At 41.1% G+C, this 26,273-nt stretch overlaps 1 protein-coding gene and 1 long non-coding RNA gene across 2 annotated transcripts in view; one reads left to right on the top strand and one right to left on the bottom strand.

Moving 5' to 3' along the window:
- The window catches only part of LOC103247844 (uncharacterized), a 52,321-nt gene extending 27,373 nt beyond the window's left edge, over positions 1-24,948 (top strand). Inside the window, exons 5-10 of the mRNA XM_073018624.1 lie at positions 31-143; positions 2,182-2,311; positions 5,957-6,051; positions 7,792-7,975; positions 23,821-24,120; positions 24,703-24,948. Coding sequence (XP_072874725.1) covers positions 7,799-7,975; positions 23,821-24,120; positions 24,703-24,948 — 723 coding nt within the window. The 5' untranslated portion in view covers positions 31-143; positions 2,182-2,311; positions 5,957-6,051; positions 7,792-7,798. The remainder of the gene's footprint in view (positions 1-30; positions 144-2,181; positions 2,312-5,956; positions 6,052-7,791; positions 7,976-23,820; positions 24,121-24,702) is intronic.
- Positions 19,086-22,682, bottom strand: LOC103247842 (uncharacterized). Its single transcript, XR_503081.3, has 2 exons — positions 22,218-22,682; positions 19,086-19,783 (listed from the first exon to the last, which is right to left on the bottom strand). It is a non-coding gene; the product is annotated as an uncharacterized lncRNA (long non-coding RNA).
- Positions 24,949-26,273: the final 1,325 nt, after the last annotated feature.

The following is a 26,273-nucleotide window of genomic DNA, read 5'->3' as shown; positions in this document are numbered from 1 at the left end:
AAAATAATTTTAAACACTTTCTTTTTCAAGCCTGAAGAAGAAAATGAAGAATTAAGAAAATTTTTTGAGTTACTATCATCACTGGAGTATAATGTGGATCAAATAAGGAAGAAAAATCATGAATTAGAAGAGGCGGCAACTGGGTATGGTTTTCATATTGTAGAACATTTTAATAATTTATTAATTGATTTAACTCTAATTTTACTTGACTAAAACCTAGATACAAATTCATTTTATGTCTGCATTTTCATAATTAAACGAAATTATTTTAAAATGTATTTCAGAAACTCACAACACAACATTATAGGCATGCGAGTCATGGGGGCGGGAATCAGCTGAGCTGCTGGGGCAAGGTTGGGATGAAAAAATTTGTATTAAAAATATATGAAAAAAGAACACAATCTGAAATTTTTTTGAATGCGAAAATACTACACTTACTTTTTTTTTTTTTTTTTTTGAGACAGAGTCTGACTCTGTCATCCAGGCTGGAGTGCAATGGTGCATTCTCTGCTCACTGCAACCTCCATCCCCTGGGTTCAAGCGATTCTCTGACCTCAGCCTCCTGAGTAGCTGGGATTACAGGTATGCACCACCACACCTGGCTAATTTTTGTATTTTTAATAGAGACGGAGTTTCACCATGTTGTTCAGGCTGGTCTTGAACTCCTGACCTTGTGATCCACCCATCTTGGCCTTGCAAAGTTGGCATGAGCCACCGCACCCGGCCACTTATTCTTTAATGATTTTGAAAACAGTAATGACAAAGCCTTGGACATAAAATGTCAAAACTGCACTCTTCATTATCTAGTTTGAATTTTCATTTCTGAAGATATTTTTGCTGTCTTTGGTCATCTTCCTTTTGCAGTATCCTTCTCTGCTGCATTCAGATTCTTTAAAGAAGACCTATTCGTGTCATTCTTTAACATCGAAATTCATCTTGATATGTAGCTTGTATTTTGTTTCTGCTTCTTTTTCTTTCAGATATAAAACATATCACGGAAATTTTACATGGGTCTCTTTGTTGTATACATGAAGTATACATGTTATTAAACTTGTTTTACAGAAATAAATTATGTATATATAAATATATGTATAACTTAAGAGTAAAATGAGCATTCATGTTTTGATCACAGATTTTTTTTAAAAAATGGAATGTGTCTTTGAAGCCCTGAACACAGATACTTTTCTGTTTATTTACTGAGCACTTAAGTTGGTTTTCTGATTCTAATCAACATTTTTCTGTCATTGTCTTTCTCTATATGGTTCTGCCTATCTTTCATTTTGTTGACATTTTGTCAGGAAAGATCTCTAGATCTCTTCGTCAAAGTCTTTAACCCCGCCCCATTCCTTTTTTCTAAAACTACCTGTTTCCTTTTTCTCCTCAAATCAGATATTAAAGATGTTTTTCTTCTCTTTTTCTGCATTGAATGATCTCCTTGATGCTTTTTGGGTGTACTTTTTTTTTCTTCTTATAGACTGTGGTCAATGGGTATCAGAATGTATTTTTGTGTCTTTTTCAAACATATATGTGTTTTACTTTTTTATCTTGGTTACTCATCTCTGAGTTATGGCTTATATTTAGTAATAGATTATTTTATCTTAGCATACCAAAATGGATATGAATAGTTTATTTATAAAAAACTGTATGGTCAGGCCAGGCGTGGTGGCTCCTGCCAGTAATCCCTGAACTTTGGGAGGCCAAGATGGGCAGATCATTTGAGATCAGGAGTTTGAGACCAGCCTGAATAACATGGTGAAAATCCATCTCTACTAAAAATACAAAATTAGCCAGGTGTGCTGGTGCATGCCTGTAATCCCAGCTACTTGGGAGGCTGAGGCAGGATAATCATTTGAACCCAGGAGACAGAGGTTGCAGTGAGCCGAGATCGCACCACTGCACTTTGGCCTGGGCAATAAGAGTGAAATTCAATCTCAAAAAAAAAAAAAAAAAAAAGTATGGTTATAATGTCACTTTACCTGCCATATATGCCATAAAATTGTTCTTCATATTATTTATCTAAGATTATAATTTCATATAGAATGCTTTCAAACTGTGTTCAGCTGAAACTGAGAGGATCATAGTTTATAGATTTGTTTCATTGATATGCCATAACATAATATCTGTTTAAACATTAAATACTCTTAAAAATACTTGACTTACTAATTCTGTACATTTCTGCAGATGTAAGAAATGCCTAGAAATGACAATAAATATGTTTAATGTGTTTGTAAATGAAGACTTCAGTTTCCATGAAGACTTAAAAACAGCTCAACTGAAAATGGATATTCTGGTTAAGAAGGTAAAACATCAGGTAATTTTCTTTAAAAAAATTTTTTTATCTTAAGGTAAAGGTACCTAGATATTAAGCCCTGCATGCTTTTGCTATTAATCTTGATGCTTTCCCTTCCAACCCCAACAGGCCCCAGTGTTTGTTGTTTCTCTCCCCAAGTCCATGTGTTCTCATCATTCAGCTTCCACTTGTAAGTGAGAAGATGCAGTGTTTGGTTTTTTGTTCCTGCGTTAGCTTGCTGAGGATAGCAACTTCAAGTTCATTCATGTCCCTGCAAAGAGCAAGATCTCATTCATTTTTATGGCTCCATGGTATTCCAAGATGTATATATGCCACATTTTCTTTATCCTGTCTGTCATTGATGGACATCTGGGTTGATTCCATGTCTTTGCTGTTGTGAATAGTGCTGCAAAGAACATACAAATGCATGTATCTTTATAATAGAATAACTTATATTCCAACATAAGGTAATTTTAAATCAGTTTTGGAATTAAAAATTATGTAATTTTGGGAAATATTCATGATGGAAAAACCCAAATTCTGCCAAAATATGTTTAAGGAGGTTTATTCTGAGCCAATATGGTGACTGTGGCCCTGGGTTACACAGTCTCAAGAGATCCTGAGAATGTTTCATGAGACAATCACATTATAGTTTGGTTTTGTACATTTCCAGTGGACAGAAGTTGTAGGGAAAATCGTAAATCAATATGAGGAAGGCAGATATTGGTTCAGCCTGAAAGTGGGACATCAAAAAGGAGGGGCTAACAAGTCATAGGTGGGTTTTGGGGATTCTTTAGGTGACAATTGGTAAAGAAAATCTGTTGTCTAAAACTGGAAATAGGTAGAAAGGGAGGCCTTAATTAAGATAAGGTGGTTATGGAGGCCAAGGTTCTTATTATGTAGATGAAGCCTCATAGCTGGCAGCCCTCAGAGAAAACAGAGGGCAAATGTATCTTTTCAGAGAGTCAGATGAATGCATCAGGCTCATAGTCTTCCCTAAATCTGGAAAGATCTACAAGGGGAGAGATTGGGCTACATTAATGAAGACTTCTTACAGATGCAATTTCCCCCACAGAAGACAGCTTTGTATGGCCATTTCAATCTCTTGGCCCTGCAGCAGCCATTTCAAAACATGTCAAAAAATATATTTGGGGGTAAATATTTTGATTTCCTTCAGCTTCTGCTATCTGTGATGTTGTACCAGAATCAGGTTAGAAAGTAAGCCACATTATAAGAGTTAATAAAACCCATCTGATGAGATTTTATAGTTTGAAGGGTGTGATTCTCAGACCCTTTAGATAGAAATTGGGGCAAAAGAAAACAAGGTCTTATTCCTCAACATAAATCTCTCAGTGCTTTAAGCAGTGAAAGAAAGATTTTTCATTTAATTTTACAGATTTGATACTAATGAAAAGGATAGTTTTTAAAATATATTTTTCTATAAAAAGGACAGGTTTTTTATTCTCTTATGTCTTGAACCCTGGCCAGTGATCTGAAACCAAGCAGTACACGTCTCCAGATCACTAGTACCAAATAAATTTGGGGGCATAATAGGTTTATTGAGAAATAATTAACACACCATGAAATTCATTCATTTAAAATATACAATTCATTGACTTTTATTATTTTCAGAGTTACACAATCATCATTACAATCAAGTTTAGAACATTTTCATCACCCTAAAAAGAAACCTCACATCATTTAGCCATCTTTGCTGGTTTCCCCTTCCTCCCTCAGCCCTAGGGAACCACCCACCTTCTTTGTATAGATTTTCCTATGAGCCCCTGAAATAAAAAGCAAGTGGTCTACTGTGACTGGCTTATTTTACTTAGCATAATCTTTCATACTGTATCTGTGTTGTAGCAGGTATTAAAGCAGGGTTTTTGCTCCTTAGTTCAGCTAAGTCCGAGTTCTTGTCTCACGATCAGAAAAAAATTAGGCACATGAACACATTGAAGGATGAGGAGGACAAAATTTATTAAGTGAAAGGAAAGCTCTCAGCAAAAAGAGAGGTCCTGCAAACAGGTTTCCACCTCACAACTGAATACCAGGACCACCCACCACACATGAGCTAAAGAGGCCAGGTTCCTCTTCTGCATAAGGTGTGAATTCCTGGTGGCTCCACCCCATTCCCCCAGTGCCTGTGGGCCTCCATTCCACTGCTGGCATGTCCAGGCAAGACCCTGTGCAGGTTCCCTTAACTGCACAAAACATCTGGTGTAGACACTTGTGGGGCTGGTTGGAGATTCTCCAGGGACCCTTCCAAATTCGCCTAGGCATTTTGCTGTCTCCTGATTCTATCAGTATCAGTACTTAATTTCTTCTTATTGCTGAGTAATACTCCATTGTATGGATACATCAAACATTTTATTTATCCATTCATCAGATGAATGGACTTTGGGTTCTTTCCCACCCAAAGGTTATGGACCTTTGGGTTCTTTCCACTCTTTGACTCTTATTAATAATGCCACTGTAAATGTTTATGTATGAATTTCTGTGTTTGCATTTGTTTTTATTTTTCTGACTGGAATTTCTGGGTCATATGGTAACTTCATGCTTAACATTTTGAGGAGTTGCCAGTTTGTTTTCCAAAGTGACTGCACCACTTTACATCCCCAGCAGCACTGGATAAGAGTTTTAATGTCTTTACATTTTTCCTAACACTTACTTTCTCTTTTTTATTGAACAAATATTTCATCCTGTGTCATGAAGTGATACCACAAGGTGGTTTTGATTTACATTTTCCTAATGACTGATTATATTAAGCATCTATTAATGTGCTTATTATTCATCTTTATATCTTCTTTGCAGAAATATGTATTCAAAATCTTTGCCCATTTTAAAAATTTTATCTTATTTATGAATTGCAAGGGTTCTTCATATATCCTATATATGTAAGTCCCTTATCAGATATATACTTTTCAAATATTTTTTCTGTTCGGTGGCTTGCCTTTTCACTTCTTGATACTGTTTTCTCAGGCACAGGAGTTTTCAATTTTGAAGTCCATTGAATCCATTTTTTTTTTTTGGAGTCATATGCAGTCACAAAGATTTATGCCAATGTTTTCTTCTCAGAGTTTTATAGTTTTAGCTGTTACAGTTAATTGTTTTGAGTTTATTTTTAAATATGATATTTGGTAAGAGTCCAACTTTATTTTTTGCATATGGATACCCAGTTGTCTCAGCACCGTTTGTTGAAAGGACTATTCTTTTCCCATTTTGTTCTTTTGTTAGCCTTGTATAAAATCAATTGACTGTAAATGTGCAGGTTTATTTTTAGATTATCAATTCTTAGTTTATGTCTATTCTTATACCAGGCCAAATCAAATTTAATGAGAGGTTTTTTCCAATCATGTTGTACATTACCAGTTGTTTAATGTCATAATAAAAATTAAATGTAGTGGAGTATCTTTAATGTCACCCTTTGTGTCTCAAAGGGGTCTGTGGCCAGCTTATACCTTACTTATTCTAAGACATGATGGGAAGTCTGGCTTATAAGACAGTTTATATCTTTTTTTTCTCCATTCAAACCTTTAATCTCTTATCCAGTGCCTCCCTCTATAGTTTTATTTTCAGTAAATTTTGGTCCCAGAATGTGCTGACATAGTCTACTATATAGTGCATTATGTTTTACTAACTCATTATAATTCATGGAATCTTTCATAGATGTTTACCATCCAGGAAGTCTGAGCTCCCAGCTTTCCTCAGTGGAAACCAAGTGAAGTCATCATCTTTCAGCTCGCAGATCCTCTTTCCACCTGGTAGCTGGTTTTCTTGTGTAGCACTGTGGCTAATTATATTATTGGTGCAGATCTTGCATTCTCAGAAACCACAGTTCCCTGTGTTGACCTTTTGTCACTGAAACAGAGATGCACAGCTCTGCCTTCTAGCTCAGTAGAAGATTCTTGGAATAAACAGTTTAGTGCATTCCAAGAAAATCATCACCCACGTGTTTGATGTTGATGCTTGCCATTGGCTGGAACCTTGGTTGGGGCAGGCAGCATGAACACTGACAATGGCACTCTCGGGCTCTCTTTGAGGCCTGAGCTCTCTCACAATCTGGGGGCTGGGTTCAAAGGGAAAGTAACCTGAGATAGAAGAAGCTACATGGTATCCCTTTTACTGAATTCTGTTCATTAGAAGGAAGCCAGTAAGGTTGACCCATATTCTTTTTTTTTAATGGGATGAATATAGCTTCTCTTTTGTTTTAATTAACATGTATATACATAATTATGGGCTATAGAGTGATATTTTGTTTCATGTATATAGTGTGTAATGATCAAGCTAATTAGCATATTTACTACTTTAACCATTTTTCATTTCTTTGCATTGTGAACATTCAAAATCTTCTAGCTTGCTAAAAATATACAATAAATCATAGTTAACCATATTCATACTACAATGCCACAGAACACCACAACCTATTCCTCTCATCTAACTGTAATTCTGTAACCATTAACCAGCCTCCCCTTTCCTACTTCTATGAGCTTTTTTCTTCTTGTTAAGAGACAAGGTCTTGCTAGTGTAGTCTGGGCTCTGGGAACTGTAGTCACCCAGACTAGAGACAGTGGCTTGATCATAGCTCACTGCAGCCTCAAACTCTTGAGCTTATGTGATCCTCCCACCTCAGCCTCCCACCTCCACCTCAGCAGCTAGGATTATGGGCATGCGCCATTGCAACTGTCTGATTTTTTACTTTGTAGAGATGTCTGCCTATGTTGCTCAGGCTGCTCTAGAACTTTTGGCCTCAAGTGATTCTCCTGCCTTGGTCTTTCAAAGTGCTAGAAAATTACAGGCATCAGCCATGTTGCCCAGACCTCAATTTTTCTTTAGCTCCCACACATGAGAATATGCAGTATTTATCTTTCTGTGTCTGCACTTAACATAACATCCTCCAGACTGATCCACATGGCCACGGATAACAAGATTTCATTCCTTTATATGGTGAATAGTATTATTCCATTGTGTATGTGTACTACAATTTTTTGTTCATTAATTTGTTGATGGATATGTAGGTTGATTCCATACATTAGCTGTTGTGAATAGTGCTACAATAAACATACGAGTACAAATATTGTTTTGACCTATTATTTTCTTTTCTGTTGCCTGAATACCCAGTAGTGGGGTGGCTGGATCCCTCGGCAGTTCCATTATTAGTTTTTTGAGAAAACCTCATGTTGTTTTCTATAGTGGCTGCACTAATTTACCTTCCTACCAACAGCATATGAGTTTAGTGTTCTCTGAAACTTCCCAGCATTTGTTATTTTTTGTCTTTCCAATGATAGCCATTTATTCAAACTGGAGCAAGATTATATCACATTGTAGGTTATTACAATTATAATTGCTTACAACAGGCATGCTCTCACACATCTTCAGTGTTAACACACTGTTTAGTGGGTAATTTGGTCTACTCTCAGGACAACTTTTTAAAAAATACAAGTCATTAAGAGTTATTTAAGGAAAAGTGAAATACTAAGCATTTGTCTTTGCTATCTTTACAGATCAAATATGAAAATAGCAGTGATCAGCACCAAGCTCCTTATGGAGAAAGAGCATGTGAAATCTTTTCTTAGCACTCTTTCTATGAGGCCAGGACTCAACAGAAAATACATTCCTGAAACACCCATAAGAATTCCTACTTCAAACCCACAGACTTCAAATACCTGCAAGAACTATTTAACTGAGGTTAGTCATATTACTGTTTCTCTTTTGCGTTTCATTTCTCTAATAAAATTCTTGTTTTTAATTTGGTGAAATACTGAGTTCTTCTGTTGACTTATGCATGTTAAGTAAAGATCATAATTAGCTGTGTTAACACAGAAAGGAAATGGGAACTTCACATTTTTTAATTCCCTGGAGCTCCCATTTTCAACAGATACCCATTTGCTAACTTTGTTCAATAAATGTGACTAAACTAACACATTAAAATTTCTTTAAAAGCTGCATTTAAGTTTTAGAAATTGCATGTTATCGCCTAATAACTGAAGGTATGCTTTGAGATGCTTTGGTCTACTCTCTAATTCATTGTAATTTGGCTTTGGTTCATACCACTTCTTTTGTTCTGTTTTGTTTTTGTTTTTGAGACAGAGTCTCACTCTGTTGCCCAGCCTGGAGTGCAGTGGTGTGATCTTGGCTCACTGCAACCTCTGCCTCCCGGGTTCAAGCGATTCCTCTGACTCAGCCTCCAAAGTAGCTGGGGCTAGAGGCACCCATCACCACGCCCAGCTAATTTTTGTATTTTTACTAGAGATGGGGTTTCACCATACTGGCCAGGCTGGTCTCAAACTCCTGACCTTGTGATCCTCCGACCTCAGCCTCCCAAAGTGCTGACATTACAGGCATGAGCCACTGCTCCTGGTCCATACCACTTTTAAAGTTTCTTTGCACTAGCCGGGCACAGTGGCTCACACCTGTAATCCCAGCTCTTTGGGAGGCCAAGGCAGGTGGATCACGAGGTCAGGAGTTTAAGACCAGCCTGGCCAAGATGGTGAAACCTTGCCTCTACTAAAAACACACACACACAAAAAAAATAATAAAATTGGCCTGGTATGGTGGCAAGAGCCTGTAATGCCTGTTACTAGGGAGGCTGAGGCAGAGAACTGCTTGAACCCAGGAGGTGGAGGCTGCAGTGGGCCGAGATTGTGCCACTGCACTCCAGCCTGGGTGACAGGGTGAGACTCTGTCTCAAAAATAAAAAATAAAAAAGTTTCTTTGCACCATCTCAACTCTTCCTACCTATAATCACAAGTGAATGACTGGCATCCAAACACTTAACCGTATATGAATGTTTATTATTTAATAGAATCCAAAATAAGTGCACTTTATGAATTAAACAAAACACTAAAATATTCATTTCCATTTATATGTTAAAAACTTTGTACTTGGCCAGATGCAGTGGCTCACGCCTGTAATCTCAGCATTTTGGGAGGCCGGGGTGGGCGGATCATTTGAGGTCAGGAGCTTGAGACCAGCCTGGGCAACATGATGAAAACCTGTCTCTATTAAAAATACAAAAATTAGCAAGGCTTGGTGGCAGGCATGTGTAATTCCAGCTACTGGGGAGGCTGAGGCAGGAGAATCACTAGAACCCAGGAGGCAGAGGTTGCAGTGAGCCAAGATCATACCACTGCACTATAGCCTGCGTGACAGAGGGAGACTCCATCTCAGAAAAAGAAAAAAGTGTTTTGCTTTTCTTACATAAGAGTGCATCCTCTGACTATAAAAATTCTGGAAGAAAACCTAGGAAATACTCTTCTGGACATCACACTTGTCAATTAACTTATGGCTAAGTCCTCAAAAGCCATTGCAAGAATAACAAAAATTGACAAGTATGATCTAAATAAGCTAAAGAGCTTCTGCACAGCATGAGAAACTATCAAGGGATTAAACAGACAGCCTAAAGAATGGAAGAAAATATTCACAAACTATGCATACAGCAAAGTCCTATTATCCAAAATCCATAAGGGACCTAAATAAATCAACAAGCAAAAAATAAATAACACCATTAAAAATGGGCAAAGGACATGAACAAACACTTCTCAAAAGAACACATATAAGAGCATTAACAAATGCTCACTATTGCTAATCATCAGAGAAATACCAAACAAAACATCAATGAGATACCATCTCACACCAGTCAGAACGACTTTTGTTAAAAAGTCAAAAAAAAAAAAAATGTTGGAGAGGCTGTGGAGAAATGGAAACATACACCATTGGTGACAATGTAAATTAGTTCAGCTACTATGGAGAGCAGTTTGGAAATTAAGTACTAAGAATTGGATGCAGCAACCCCATTACTATAGTAGGGGTATACCTAAGGGAAAATAAGTCATTGTAACAAAAAGACACATGCACATGTATGTTCATTGCAGCACTATTCAAAATAGTAAAGACATGGAGTCAATCTAGGTGCATCCAAGGTAGATTGAAAACCCAAGGTAGACTGGAAAATTTTACATATACCATGGAATACTATGCAGCAATAAAAAGAACAAAATCATGTCCCTTACAGCAACATGGATACAGCTGGAATACACTATCATAAGCAAACTAACGTGGAAACAGAAACCAAATATCTCATGTTTTCACTCATATGTGGGAGCTACACATTGGGTGCACACTGTCATAAACATGGGAACAATAGACACTGGGAAATAAGAACAGGGAGGGACAGAGTGGGCCAGGGTTGAAAAACTACTTATTGGGTCCTGTGCTCACTACCTGTGTGATGGGTTCAATCGTACTCCAAACCTCAGCATCCCTCAATATACCTTTGGAAGAACCTGTGCAGCTACCACCTTAATTTAGAATACAAACTAGAAAAAAAAAATTACTATAAGAAAAAAAAGTTTACTATAAGTAGAGAATAGAAATTTCTTTTAAAGAAATAATTTATTGAAGTAAAAAATGGATTGAATTTTTTTATTATACTTTTAAGTTCTAGGGTACATGTGCACAAGGTGCAGGTTTGTTACATATGTATACATGTGCCATGTTGGTTTGCTGCACCCATTAACTCGTCATTTACATTAGGTATATCTCCTAATGCTATCCCTCCTCCCTATCCCCTCCCCACAATAGGCCCCGGTGTGTGATGTTCCCCTTCCTGTGTCTAAGTGATCTCATTGTTCAATTCCCACCTATGAGTGAGAACATGTGGTGTTTGGTTTTCTGTTCTTGCGACAGTTTGCTGAGAATGATGGTTTCCAGCTGCATCCACATCCCTACAAAGGACATGAACTCATCCTTTTTTATGGCTGCATAGCATTCCATGGTGTATATGTGCCGTATTTTCTTAATCCAGTCTGTCATTGATGGATATTTGGGTTGATTCCAAGTCTTTGCTATTGTGAATAGTGCTGCAATAAACATACATGTGCATGTGTCTTTATAGCAGCATGATTTATAATCCTTTGGGTATATACCCAGTAATGGATGGCTGGGTCAAATGGTATTTCCAGTTCTAGATCCTTGAGGAATCGCCACACTGTTTTCCACAATGGTTGAACTAGTTTACAGTCCCACCAACAATGTAAAAGTGTTCCTATTTCTCCACATCCTCTCCAGCACCTGTTGTTTCCTGATTTTTTAATGATTGCCATTCTAACTGGTGTGAGATGGTATCTCATTGTGGTTTTGATTTGCATTTCTCTGATGGCGAGTGATGATGAGCATTTTTTCATGTGCCTGTTGGCTGTATGAATGTCTTCTTTTGAGAAGTGTCTGTTCATATCCTTTGCCCACTTTTTGATGGGATTTTTTTTCTTGTAAATTTGTTTGAGTTCTTTGTAGGTTCCAGATATTAGCCCTTTGTCAGTTGAGTCGATTGCAAAAATTTTCTCCCATTCTGTAGGTTGCCTGTTCACTCTGATGGTAGTTTCTTTTGCTGTGCAAAAGCTCTTTAATTAGATCCCATTTGTCAATTTTAGCTTTTGTTGCCATTGCTTTTGGTGTTTTAGACATGAAGTCCTTGCCCATGCCTATGTCCTGAATGGTATTACCTAGGTTTTCTTCTAGGGTTTTCATGGTTTTAGGTCTAACATTTAAGTCTCTAATCCATCTTGAATTAATTTTCTTATAAGGAGTAAGGAAAGGATCCAGTTTCAGCTTTCTACTGATGGCTAGCCAATTTTCCCAGCACCATTTATTAAATAGGGAATCCTTTCCCCATTTCTTGTTTTTCTCAGGCTTGTCAAAGATCAAATGGCTGTAGATGTGTGGTATTATTTCTGAGGGCTCTGTTCTGTTCCATTGGTCTATATCTCTGTTTTGGTACCAGTACCATGCTGTTTTGGTTGCTATAGCCTTGTAGTACAGTTTGAAGTGAGATAGCGTGATGCTTCCAGCTTTGTTCTTTTGGCTTAGGATTGTCTTGGCAATGCGGGGTCTTTTTGGTTCCATATGAACTTTAGTTTTTTTCCAATTCTGTGAAGAAAGTCATTGGTAGCTTAATGGGGATGGCACTGAATCTATAAATTACCTTGTGCAGTATGGCCATTTTCACAATATTGATTCTTCCTATCCATGAGCATGGTATGTTCTTCCATTTGTTTGTATCCTCTTTTATTTCACTGAGCAGTGGTTTGTAGTTTTCCTTGAAGAGGTCCTTCACATCCCTTGTAAGTTGCATTCCTAGGTATTTTATTCTCTTTGAAGCTATTGTGAATGGGAGTTCATTCATGATTTGGCTGTTTGTCTGTTACTGGTGTATAAGAATGCTTGTGATTTTTGCACATTGATTTTGTATCCTGAGACTTTGTTGAAGTTGCTTATCGGCTTAGGGAGATCTTCGGCTGAGACGATAGGGTTTTCTAAATATACAATCATGCCATCTGCAAACAGGGGCAATTTGACTTCTTTTCCTAACTGAATACCCCTTATTTCTTCTCTTGCCTGATTGCCCTGGCCAGAACTTCCAACACTATGTTGAATAGGAGTGGTGAGAGAGGGCATCCCTGTCTTGTGCCAGTTTTCAAAGGGAATGCTTCCAGTTTTTGCCTATTCAGTATGATGTTGGCTGTGGGTTTGTCATAAATAGCTCTTACTATTTTGAGATACGTTCCATCAATACCGAATTTATTGAGAGTTTTTAGCATGAAGGGCTGTTGAATTTTGTCAAAGGTCTTTTCTGCATCTATTGAGATAATCATGTGGTTTTTGTCTTTGGTTCTGTTTATATGCTGGATGACGTTTATTGATTTGCATATGTTGAACCAGCCTTGCATCCCAGGGATGAAGCCCACTTGATCATGGTGGATAAGCTTTTTGATGTGCTGCTGGATTCGGTTTGCCAGTATTTTATTGAGGATTTTTGCATCGATGTTCATCAGGGATATTGGTCTAAAATTCTCTTTTTTTGTTGTGTCTCTGCCAGGCTTTGGTATCAGGATGATGTTGGCCTTATAAAATGAGTTAGGGAGGATTCCCTCTTTTTCTATTGATTGGGATAGTTTCAGAAGGAATGGTACCAGCTCCTCCTTGTACCTCCAGTAGAATTCAGCTGTGAATCTGTCTGGTCCTGGACTTTTTTTGGTTGGTAGGCTATTAATTATTGCCTCAATTTCAGAGCCTGCTATTGGTCTATTCAGGGATTCAACTTCTTCCTGGTTTAGTCTTGGGAGAGTGTAAGTGTCCAGGAAATTATCCATTTCTTCTAGATTTTCTAGTTTATTTGCATAGAGGTGTTTATAGTATTCTCTGATGGTAGTTTATATTTCTGTGGGGTCGGTGGTGATATCCTCTTTATCATTTTTTATTGCATCTATTTGATTCTTCTCTGTTTATTAGTCTTGCTAGCAGTCTATCAATTTTGTTGATCTTTTCAAAAAACCAGCTCCTGGATTCATTGATTTTTTGGAGAGTTTTTTGTGTCTCTATCTCCTTCAGTTCTGCTCTGATCTTAGTTATTTCTTGCCTTCTGCTAGCTTCTGAATGTGTTTGCTCTTGCTTTTCTAGTTCTTTTAATTGTGATGTTAGGTTGTCAATTTTAGATCTTTCCAGCTTTCTCTTGTGGGCATTTAGTGCTATAAATTTCCCTCTACACACTGCTTTAAATGTGTCCCAGAGATTCTGGTATGTTGTATCTTTTTTCTCATTGGTTTCAAAGAACATCTTTATTTCTGCCTTCATTTCGTTATGTACCCAGTAGTCATTCAGGAGCAGGTTGTTCAGTTTCCATGTAGTTCAGTGGTTTTGATTGATTTTCTTAGTCCTGAATTCTAGTTTGATTGCACTGTGGTCTGAGAGGCAGTTTGTTATAATTTCTGTTCTTTTACATTTGCTGAGGAGTGCTTTACTTCCAACCATGTGGTCAATTTTCGAATAAGTGCAATGTGGTGCTGAGAAGAATGTATATTCTGTTGATTTGGGGTGGAGAGTTCTGTAGATGTCTATTAGGTCTGCTTGGTGCAGAGTTGAGTTCAATTCCTGGATATCCTTGTTAACTTTCTGTCTCGTTGATCTGTCTAATGTTGACAGTGGGGTGTTGAAGTCTCCCATTATTATTGTATGGGAGTCTAAGTCTCTTTGTAAGTCTCTAAGGACTTGCTTTATGAATCTGGGTGCTCTTGTATTGGGTGCATATATATTTAGGATAGTTAGCTCTTCCTGTTGAATTGATCCCTTTACCATTACGTAATGGTCTTGTCTCTTTTGATCTTTGATGGCTTAAGGTCTGTTTTATCAGAGACTAGGATTGCAACCCCTGCTTTTTTTTGTTTTCCATTTGCTTGATAGATCTTCCTCCATCCCTTTATTTTGAGCCTGTGTGTGTCTCTGCATGTGAGATGGGTCTTGACTCTTTATCCAGTTTGCCAGTCTGTGTCTTTTAATTGGACCATTTAGTCCATTTACATTTAAGGTTAATATTGTTATGTGTGAACTTGATCCTGTCACTGTGATATTAGCTGGTTATTTTGCTCGTTAATTGATGCAGTTTCTTCCTAGCATCGATGGTCTTTACATTTTGGCATGTTTTTGCAATGGCTGGTACCAGTTGTTCCTTTCCATGTTTAGTACTTCCTTCAGGGTCTCTTGTAGGGCAGGCCTGGTGGTGACAAAATCTCTAAGCATTTGCTTATCTGTAAAGGATTTTATTTCTACTTCACTGATGAAACTTAGTTTGGCTGGATATGAAATTCTGGGTTGAAAATTCTTTTAAGAATGTTGAATATTGGCCCCCACTCTCTTCTGGCTTGTAGAGTTTCTGCCGAGAGATCTGCTATTAGTCTGATGGGCTTCCCTTTGTGGGTAACCCAACCTCTCTCTCTGGCTGCCCTTAACATTTTTTCCTTCATTTCAACTTTGGTGAATCTGACAATTATGTGTCTTGGAGTTACTCTTCTCGAGGAGTATCTTTGTGGCATTCTTTGTATTTCCTGAATTTGAACGTTGGCCTGCCTTACTAGGTTGGGGAAGTTCTCCTGGATGATATCCTGCAGTGTTTTCCAACTTGGTTCCATTTTCCCTGTCACTTTCAGGCGCACCAATCAGACGTAGATTTGGTCTTTTCACATAATCCCGTATTTCTTGGAGGCTTTGTTCATTTCTTTTTACTCTTTTTTCTCTACACTTCTCTTCTTGCTTCATTTCATTCATTTGATCTTAAATCACTGAAACTTTCTTCCAGTTGATCGAGTCAGTTACTGAAGCTTGTGCATTTGTCACATAGTTCTCGTGTTATGGTTTTCATCTCTATCAGTTCTTTTAAGGTCTTCTCTGCATTGATTATTCTAGTTATCCACTCATCCATTCTTTTTTGAAAGTTTTTACTTTTTTTTTTTTAAGGGGAAATGTTTTATTTTATTTTATTTTATTTATTATTATTATACTTTAAGTTCTAGGGTACATGTGCATAACGTGCAGGTTTGTTACATATGTATACTTGTGCCATGTTGGTGTGCTGCACCCATCAACTTGTCAGCACCCATCAACTCGTCATTTACATCAGGTATAACTCCCAATGTAATCCCTCCCCCTTCCCCCCTCTCCATGATAGGTCCCGGTGTGTGATGTTCCCCTTCCCGAGTCCAAGTGATCTCATTTTTCAGTTCCCACCTATGAGTGAGAACATGCGGTGTTTGGTTTTCTGTTTTTGTGATAGTTTGCTAAGAATGATGGTTTCCAGCTGCATCCATGTCCCTACAAAGGACATAAACTCATCCTTTTTTATGGCTGCATGGTATTCCATGGTGTATATGTGCCACATTTTCTTAATCCAGTCTGTCACTGATGGACATTTGGGTTGATTCCAAGTCTTTGCTATTGTGAATAGTGCCGCAATAAACATACATGTGCATGTGTCTTTATAGCAGCATGATTTATAATCCTTTGGGTATATACCCAGTAATGAGATGGCTGGGTCATATGGTACATCTAGTTCTAGATCCTTGAGGAATCGCCATACTGTTTTCCATTATGGTTGAACTAGTTTACAATCCCACCAACAGTGTAAAAGTGTTCCTATTTCTCCACATCCTCTCCAGCACCTGTTGTTTCCTGACTTTTGAATGATCGCCATTCTAACTGGTGTGAGATGGTATCTCATTGTGGTTTTGATTTGCATTTCTCTGATGGCCAGTGATGATGAGCATTTTTTCATGTGTCTGTTGGCTGTATGAATGTCTTCTTTTGAAAAATGTCTGTTCATATCCTTTGCCCACTTTTTGATGGGGTTGTTTTTTTTTTTGTAAATTTGAGTTCTTTGTAGGTTCTGGATATTAGCCCTTTGTCAGATGAGTCAATTGCAAAAAATTTTCTCCCATTCTGTAGGTTGCCTGTTCACTCTGATGGTAGTTTCTTTTGCTGTGCAGAAGCTCTTTAGTTTAATGAGATCCCGTTTGTCAGTTTTGGCTTTTGCTGCTGTTGCTTTTGGTGTTTTAGACATGAAGTCTTTGCCCATGCCTATGTCCTGAATGGTACTACCTAGGTTTTCCTCTAGGGTTTTTATGGTATTAGGTCTAACATTTAAGTCTCTAATCCATCTTGAATTAATTTTTGTATAAGGAGTAAGGAAAGGATCAAAGTTTTTAGTTTCTTTGTGCTGGTTACGTAGTTCCTCCTTTAGCTCTGAGAAGTTTGATTGACTGAAGCCTTCTTCTCTCAACTTGTCAAAGTCATTCTCCATCCAGCTTTGTTCCATTGCTGGCGATGAGCTGCATTCCTTTGGAGGAGGAGATGCACTCTGATTTTCTGAATTTCCAGCTTTTCTGCACTGCTTTTTCCCCATCTTTGTGGTTTTATCTGCCTTTGGTCTTTGATGATGGTCATGTACTGATGGGGTTTTGGTGTGAGTGTCCTTTCTGTTTGTTAGTTTTCCTTCTAACAGTCAGGACCCTCAGCTGCAGGTCTGTTGGAGTTTGCTTGAGGTCCACTCCAGATGCTATTTGCCCGGGTATCAGCAGCGGAGGCTGCAGAAGATAGAATATTGCTGAACAGTGAATGTTGCTGTCTGATTCTTGCTCTGGAAGCTTCGTCTCGGGGTGTACCCAGTCTTGCGAGGTGAGGTGTTGGTCTGCACCTAGTGGAGGATGTCTCCTAGTTAGGCTACTCAGGGGTCAGGGACCCACTTGAGCAGGCAGTCTGTCCATTCTCAGATCTCAACCTCTGTGCTGGGAGAACCACTGCTCTCTTCAAAGCTGTCAGACAGGGACTTTTACATCTGCAGAGGTTTCTGCTGCTTTTTGTTTAGCTATGCCCTGTCCCCAGAGGTGGAGTCTACAGAGGCAGGCAGGCCTCCTTGAGCTGCGGTGGGCTCCACCCAATTCGAGCTTCCTGGAGGCTTTGTTTACCTACTTAAGCCTCAGCAATGGCAGGCACACCTCCCCCAGCCTCACTGCCGCCTTGCAGTTGGATCTCAGACTACTGTGGTAGCAATGAGGGAGGCTCTGTGGGCGTGGAACCCTCTGGGCCAGGTGTGGGATATAATCTCCTGGTGTGCCATTTGCTAACACCCTTGGTAAACTGCAGTATTAGGGTGGGATTTTCCAGGTGTTGTGTGTCTCAATTTCCCTTGGTTAGGAAAAGGAATTCCCTTCCCCCTTGCACTTCCCAGGTGAGGCGATGCCTCGCCCTGCTTCAGCTCTCGCTGGTCGGGCTGCACCCATGGACCAGCATCGACTGTCCGACACGCCCCAGTGAGTTGAACCTGGTACCTCAGTTGAAAATGCAGAAATCACCCGTCTTCTGTGTTGCTCACACTGGGAGTTTGAGGCTGGAGCTGTTCCTATTCGGCCATCTTAGGTGCCCCCTCAGGACTGAACTTTTATAAAGAGTAGAGTTTTGCTAAGAATTTCAAAGCAATGCATTCATTGCAAAATTGCAAAATATGACTTTGTTTAACCTTTTTTTCTTTTTTTTTTTTTTTTTTTTTTTTTTTTGAGATGGAGTTTCACTCTATCAGGCTGGAGTGCAGTGGTGCGATCTTGGCTCACTGCAACCTCCACCTCCCAGGTTCAAGTGATTCTCCTGCCTCAGCCTCCTGAGTAGCTGGGACTACAGGCGTACACCACCACGACCAGCTAATTTTTGTATTTTTAGTAGAACTGGAGTTTCACCATGTTGGCCAGGATGGTCTCAATCTCTTGACCTTGTGATCTGCCCACCTTGACCTCCCAAAGTGCTGGGATTACAGGCATGAGTCACCACACCCAGCCATTGTTTAACGTTTGTACTAATAAAACACCACCTTTTGAGGCCGAGACGGGCAGATCACGAGGTCAGGAGATCGAGACCACCCTGGCTAACACGGTGAAACCCTGTCTCTACTAAAAAATACAAAAAACTAGCCGGGCGAGGTGGCGGGTGCGTGTAGTCCCAGCTACTCGGGAGGCTGAGGCAGGAGAATGGCGTAAACCCGGGAGGCGGAGCTTGCAGTGAGCTGAGATCCGGCCACTGCACTCCATCCAGCCTGGGCGACAGAGCAAGACTCTGTCTCAAAAATAAATAAATAAATAAATAAAAAATAAATAAAACACCACCTTTCTAAAATTATGTATATGCAATAGATCAATATTAACTGTATTTTTGTCAGATTAATCTAAACAGCATTACACAGGTATATCCTCTATTATCTAAACTTAAAATAAGTAGAAATTTTACTTTATTTATGTAATTATTTTTCTATTTAAGCAAACTTCAAGTTATGGCTAATCACTAAAAATACTAATGGCCATATTTTATAAGTGACATATTATTCTCATGATATTGTCTCTCATTTAACTTAAACATTATTATTATTTTTACTTATTTTAGATGGAGCCAGACTGCGTAGAACAAATAATTAGAGAAACAAAGAAAAGCATGTTGCCAAAATTTATTAAATTTAGGTTTATTTTAGAAATAAAGTGTACAGTAAATGCCATTCCTTTTTATTGCTGGGTTAGTAGATGCTACATTAAGTATGTTTTTTCTTACAAACATCTAATGAAAGATGTGAAAAAAACTTTCACAGTGAAGAGTAAGCTTATGCACCATTAATTCATCATGTTCCATAGCTTAAAAAACTTCCAAGAAGTCTATGCATCTCTTTTTTACTAGCTCTACACTTTCTTCACTTTTACCATCTTCATGGAACTGTCAGCCAGCACAGTGAAGCAATTTTCAGAAAACAAAGGCATCATCAAGTTCTCAGAGTTTTGGTAGAGATTGCAGGCCAACAGATCTCAGGCTTATTTAGAAATCCTTAGCCAAGTAATAACCATTTATAAGCAGTCACTTGACAGGTGACATTTTTAAATCTCCTGTCATTTACTGTCTCATTGGCTTACATTTGTTCTCAGGAAAAGTTCCAAATTTTTCACCATGGAATAAAAACACCCATGTCAATGTGATTCTTGTCAAGTTACTCAGCCTTGTCTCTCACCACTTACCAACACTCTGCCCTTTGCTCTAGCCCCAAACTGGAAGGAGTGGAATGCCGCAGGCTCTTCCTCTCCTCAGGCTCTTTGCCTTCTGTTGCAGGAAGTCAGGGACCCCAAAAGGAGGGACCGGCTGAAGCTGCGGCAGAAGAACATAAATTGTGAAGATTTCGTGGACATTTATTAGTTCCCCAAATTAATACTTTTATAATTTCTTACACCTGTCTTTACTGCAATCTCTGAACATAAATTGTGAAAATTTCATGGACATTTATCACTGCCCCAGTCAATACGCTTGTGATTTCCTATGCCTGTCTTTAATCTCTTAATCCCGTCATCTTCGTAAGCTGAGGATGTATGTCACCTCAGGACCCTGTGATGATTGTGTTAACTGCACAAATTGTAAAGCATGTTTAAACAATATGAAATCTGGGCATCTTGAAAAAAGAACAGGATAACAGCGATGTTCAGGGAACAAGGGAGATAACCATTAGGTCTGACTGCCTGAGAGCCAGGCAGAACAGAGCCATATTTCTCTTCTTACAAAAGCGAATGGGAGAAATATCACTGAATTCTTTTTCTTAGCGAGGCACAGCCCTGAGAAAGAGAATGCATTCCTAGGAGGAGGTCTCTACAATGGCCACTCTAGGAGTGTCTGTCTTTTACGGTTGTAGATAAGGGATGAAATAAGCCCCAGTCTCCTGTAGCGCCCCCGGGCCTGTTAGGATGAGGACATTCCTGCCTCGTAAATTTTAGTCAGGCCAGTTGTCTGCTCTCAAACCCTGTCTCCTGGTAAGATGTTATCAATGACAGTCGTGCCCAGTGGGACATGAAACCATCGGCAATTTTAATTTCACCATGGTCCTGTGATCTCGCTCTGCCCCCATTTGCCTTGTGATATTTTATTGCCTTGTGAAGCATGTGATCTCTGTGACCCACACCCTATTCATACACTCCCTTCCCTTTGAAATCCATAATAAAAACTTGCTGGTTTTGTGGCTTGGGGAGGCATCACAGAACCTGCCAACATGTGATGTCTCCCCTGGACACCCAGCTTTAAAATTTCTCTTTTGTACTCTTTCCCTTTATTTCTCAGACCAGCCGACACTTAGGGAAAATAGAAAAGAACCTACGTTGAAATATCGGGGGCTGGTTCCCCTGATGAAGAGAAGCCAGAAAGTATTTCCTTGCATCAGCCAGTAGACCAGAGGAGGAAGCCCAAGACCTCCTTGAGGAGGTTTTTCCCCCTACCCGGCCTGATTGGAATCCAAACTCCTTGGGTGGGAAGAGAGCTTTAGATTATTTTCACGTATCTCCTTGTGGGTATCAAGGGAGCCGCTCAAAAACCCATAAATTTGTCTAAGACGACTGAAGTTGTCCAGGGGCCTGATGAGTCACCTGGAGCATTTTTAGAATGCCTCCAAGAGGCCTATTGGACTTACGCCCCTTTCGACCTGGTGGCTCCCGAGAATAGCTGTGCTGTTGATTTGGCATTTGTGGCTCAGGCAGCCCCTGATACTAAAAGAAAATTACAAAGTCTGGAAGGATTTGCTGGAATGAACATCAGCCAAATTTTAGAGATAGCCCAGAAAGTTTTTGACAATCGAGAGTTTGAAAAGCAAAAACAGGCAGCTCAGGCAGCTGAAAGGGCTGCTGAGAAAGCATCAAAAAGACAGGCAAAGATCTTAGGGGCTGTCATCCAAGGAGCCAAGAAGGAAGGGCCCCCATCACAGAGCACCAACCAGGGGACCCCAGGTCTCTGCCAGAAAGGCCAAAAAGGTGAGCGGGCTCCCCTACGAAGAAAACAATGTGCTTTTTGCAAGCAAATGGGACATTGGGAAACTGAATGCCCATTAAAGCCAGAGGAGAAACCAGAAAAGAAAAAGGTCCTCACCCTCCCCGCAGTGGAGGAACCTGATAACTGATGGGGCCGGGGCTCCCTCTCCTTTGGCCCCTGGGAGCCCATGGTGACTGCCACAGTGCAGGACCAGCCTGTACATTTCCTGACACTGGGGCAGAACATTCAGTACTGCAAACACCCTTGGGCAGTGCCTCTAATAAAAAGGTGGCTGTGCAAGGGGCTACTGGAGCTATTGAGGAATATCCTGTCACCCACTCATGAGAGGTGAGTTTGGGACAGAAAAGAGTAACCCACTCATTCCTCATGGTCCCAGAATGCCCCTTACCCCCCCTCCTCGGATGAGATATGCTCCATAAGTTACAGGCTCCATCTCCTTCTCGGCCCAACAAGCTCACCTCACGTTAGGTGACACAATGCCCCCTACTGCTCAGCTCCTGCTAATCACCCCTCTGTCAGAGGAGTATCTTAGTTTCACCCTCACAGCCACCGGAGAATAAAACTAATCCTCTCCTACTGGATTTACAGACTCTCCTTCCTTGAGTCTAGGTCAAGTCAACCCCCCCCCCGGGACTGGCTAAGCACCGTCCGCCAGCGGTAGTAGAACTCCTGGCCACCACCTTGCCGGTCCAGGTAAAAAAAATCCTATGATTCAGTGGGCTAGAGAGGGAACCAATCCCCACATTCAGTGACTATTACAAGCTGGTATACTCACACCATGTCAGTCCGCCTGGAATACTCCACTTTTGCTGGTCCTGAAACCCAGAACAAATGATTACTGGCCTGTACAGGACTTGCGGGAAGTTAACAAGCAGACAGTCACCATCCATCCAACTGTCCCTAACTCTTACAATTTACTCAGCCTGCTCCCACCAGAACATACAGTGTACACTGTCCTTGACTTAAAGGATGCTTTCTTTGGTATTCCTCTGGCCCCCAAAAGCCAAACTGTCTTTGTTTTTGAATGGCCAGATCCTGGCTCAGGAGACACCACCCAATTAACCTGGACTCAGTTACCCCAGGGTTTAAAAAACTCCCCCATGCTTTTTGGGGAAGCCCTCCAACAGGATCCTATACCGTCCGAGCCAGTCACCCTAACTGCATACTTCTCCAGTAGGTAGATAACCTGTTATTGGCTACAGAAACTACTGACAGCCACCTGCAACATACTAGGGACCTACTTTACCTCCTTCAGGAATTCGGGTGTCGGGTCTCAGCCAAGCTTTGTCTTCCCAGTGTTTCTACCTGAGGTATGAGATAAACGAGGGGAAAAAAGCACTCACTAGTGCTCAAAACAAAGCCATCTTGCAAATCCTTACTCCACCACTGAGACAAGTACATGAATTCCTGGGGGCAGTAGGATACTGCTGCCTATAGATATCAGGGTCCTCAGAAATTGCCAAGCCCATGTACACTGCTACTGGAAGGAATGGCCTGCTAGTTTGGACTGACAAGAACAGGCTTTTCAAAATCTAAAGAAGGCATTAACTGAGGCACCTGCTCTTGCCCTCCCAAATATCTCAAAACCATTTCACCTTTTTGTTCATGAAAGCCAGGGAGTCGCTAAAGGGGTACTCACTCAGACTTTAGGGCCAAGGCAATGCCAGCCTATTTGTCTAAGAGACTGGACCCTGTGGCCTCCGGGTGGCCAAGTCATCTGCGAGCCCTAGTGGCAACAGCAAGCCTGGTCCAGGAGGCTGATAAACTCACTCTGGGCTAGAATGAAACTCTTATGGCTCCTCAGGCAGTAGAGACTTTGCTACGAAGTGCTTCTGGCAAATGGATGTCGAATGTGCGCATCCTACAGTATCAGAGTGTACTGTTAGATCAGCCTCGTTTAACTTTCTCTCCCACAAGGTGTTTAAATCCAGCTACCTTGCTCCCCAATCCAGACCTTACCACACCTGTCCATGACTGCCAAGAACTGTTAGAAACTGTGGAAACTGGCTGACCTGATCTCCGAGATGTTCCTCTAACAGGCAGATGCCACCGTGTTTACAGACGGTAGCAGCTTCCTTGAACAAGGAGTACAAAAGGCTGGTGCAGCCGTTACTATGGAGACAGACAGACTGTGGGCCCAGGCACTGCCGGCAGGGACCTCGGCACAGAGAGTTGAATTGGTTGCCCTCACTCAGGCCCTCCGATGGGGTGAGGACAAACGTATTAACATCTACGCTGACACCAGGTATGCTTTCGCTGCTGTACATGCACTTGGAGCCATCTATCAAGAGTGAGGGCTCCGCACCTCAGCAGGAAAGACTGTCAAAAACAAAGAAGCGATTTTGGCCCTGCTTGAAGCTGTCTGGCTCCCTCAACAGGTGGCTGTGATTCACTGCAAAGGACATCAAAGAGGCTGTGGTAACCAAAGAGCAGACGCTGCGGCTCGGCTCCCGGTCGTGCCTTTAACCCTGCTGCCCACTGTGTCCTTTCCGCAACCGGACTCGCCAGACCACCCAGAATACGCCCCTGAGGAAGAAAATCAAGCTTCAGATATTCAGGCCAGTAAAAATCAGGAAGGAGGAGTAAAATTGGCCCAGCTTCTAAGGAGCCATTTCAAGATCCCCCACCTTCAGGACTTAGCTAACCAAGCAGCTCTCCAGTGTACGGCTTGTGCTCAGGTAAACGCCAAGCAAGGTAAGCCCAGCCCAGGTCACCGCCTCCGGGGAGGCTCGCCAGGAGAAAGGGAGGAAATTTAATTTATGTAGATAAAACTGCACCGGGCAGGATATAAATACCTCCGGGTGCTAGTAGACACCTTTTCCGGATAGACTGAGGCATTTGCCACCAAAAACGAAACTGCCACCACGGTAGTTAAGCTGTTGCTCAATGAAACCATCCCTCGACATGGACTGCCTGTTGCCATAAGGTCTGATAATGGACCTGCCTTCACCTCGTCCATAGCTCAGTTGGTTAACAAGGCATTGAACATTCAATGGAAACTCCATTGTGCCTATGGACCCCAGAGCTCTGGAGAGGCAGAACGCATGAACCGCACCCTAAAAAGTACCCTTACTAAATTAATCCTAGCGACCGGTGAGAATTAGGTAAAGCTCCTTCCTTTAGCCCTCCTTAGAGTAAGATACACCCCTTACTGGGCTGGGTTTTCACCTTTTGAAATCATGTATGGAAGGGCTCCGCCTATCTTGCCTAAGCTAAGGGATACCCATTTAGCAGAAATCTCACAAGCTAATTTGTTACAGTACCTGCAGTCTCTCCAACAAGTACAAGACATCATCCAGCCGCTTGTCCGGGGAGCTCATCCCAATCCAGTTCCTGACCAGACGGGTGACCTGGTATATGTTAAAAAATTCCAGAAGGAAGGACTCACTCCTGCCTGGAAAGGACCTCATACTATCATCCTCACTACACCAATGGCTCTGAAGGTGGACGACATTCCTGCTTGGATTCATCACTCTCACATCAAAAAGGCCAACAAAGCCCAGTAAGAAACAAGGGTCCCCAAGCCTGGGCCCCTTAAAACTGCACCTAAGTTGAGTGAAGCCATCAGATTCTTTCCATTTACCTCTTCTGTCTGTTTCCACCTGTTACGTCCTCTGCCCCTTCCTACTCTTTTTCTCCTCACTTCCTTCACAACAGTACGTGTCTTTGCAAACACCACCTGGAAAGTGGGAACCTCCAAGGAAGTCTCTTTTGTAGTCGATTTATGTGCTTTGTTCCCAGAACCTGCTGTACCCACGAAGAACAGCGCGATCTGCCAATCATGGGAGCAGGAAACGTCGACATTGCTGCAGAGTTTGGACACACCAGAAGCCGGACTGGATGTCGAAGCTCTAAGGGTGCAGAAAAGGGCTCCAGAGCGTTGGCTTTCACCTTCGTCCTGGAAATCACCCTGACTCTAGCTGCTGAGATTCTTACCAGTTTTTCTGCCCTCACTGGACGTGTGTCACTTTGCCCACTTACTCTGGAGGATCAACCCCACCCTCAGTCCTTTCCATAGCTCGCACTTCCCGTCCTAGACCGTGTACTATAGGAAATTGCAATCCTCTTACTGTAACTGTCCGTAACTCTAGTTTAGCTCAATGGTATTATGGCATGTCACAGGGATTAAGGCTTTATATTCTGGGATTTGATGTTGGAACTAAGTTCACCATCCAGAAAAAGGTCCTGGTCCCACGGAGCCCTCCTAAGCCAATCGTACCTTTAACTGATTTGGTGACCCTGCGTTCCAAAAACACCCAGACACAATTTAACTGTCCCACCATCGTTCCTGCTTCCTAGACCTCAGCTGCAACGACAACACCTCCAACCCAGCCTGAAGTCCACTCTGGACAGTGTTCCTCACCTCCTGAGTCTCACCCAGCCTGAAGTCCATTCTGGACAGCGTTCCTCACTTACCTCCTGAATCTCACCCAGCCTGAAGTCCACTCTGGACAGTGTTCCTCACCTCCTGAATCTCACCAGCCTGAAGTCCATTCTGGACAGTGCTCCTCACTCACCTCCTGAATCTCACCCAGCCTGAAGTCCACTCTGGACAGTGTTCCTCACCTCCTGAATCTCACCAGCCTGAAGTCCATTCTGGTCAGTGCTCCTCACCTCCTGAATCTCACCCAGCCTAAACTAGCCCGAGATTGCTGGTTGTGCCTAAAGGCCAAACCCCCATATTATGTTGGATTAGGAGTAGAAGCCATGCTAAAAATTCTTTGTCATACGTGCCCCCATGCCCTTACACTAGGAGACGTGTCAGGAATGCCTCCTGTCTAACTAGCAGGGTATAATTTATCTGCTTCTCCCTCTCAGGCTACCTGGAATC

This window comes from Chlorocebus sabaeus, chromosome 8 (assembly GCF_047675955.1).
Source record: "Chlorocebus sabaeus isolate Y175 chromosome 8, mChlSab1.0.hap1, whole genome shotgun sequence".
Classification (NCBI taxonomy): domain Eukaryota; kingdom Metazoa; phylum Chordata; class Mammalia; order Primates; family Cercopithecidae; genus Chlorocebus; species Chlorocebus sabaeus.
The sequence above is the reverse complement of the archived record's forward strand: the minus strand, read 5'-3'. Positions and strand labels throughout refer to the sequence as shown.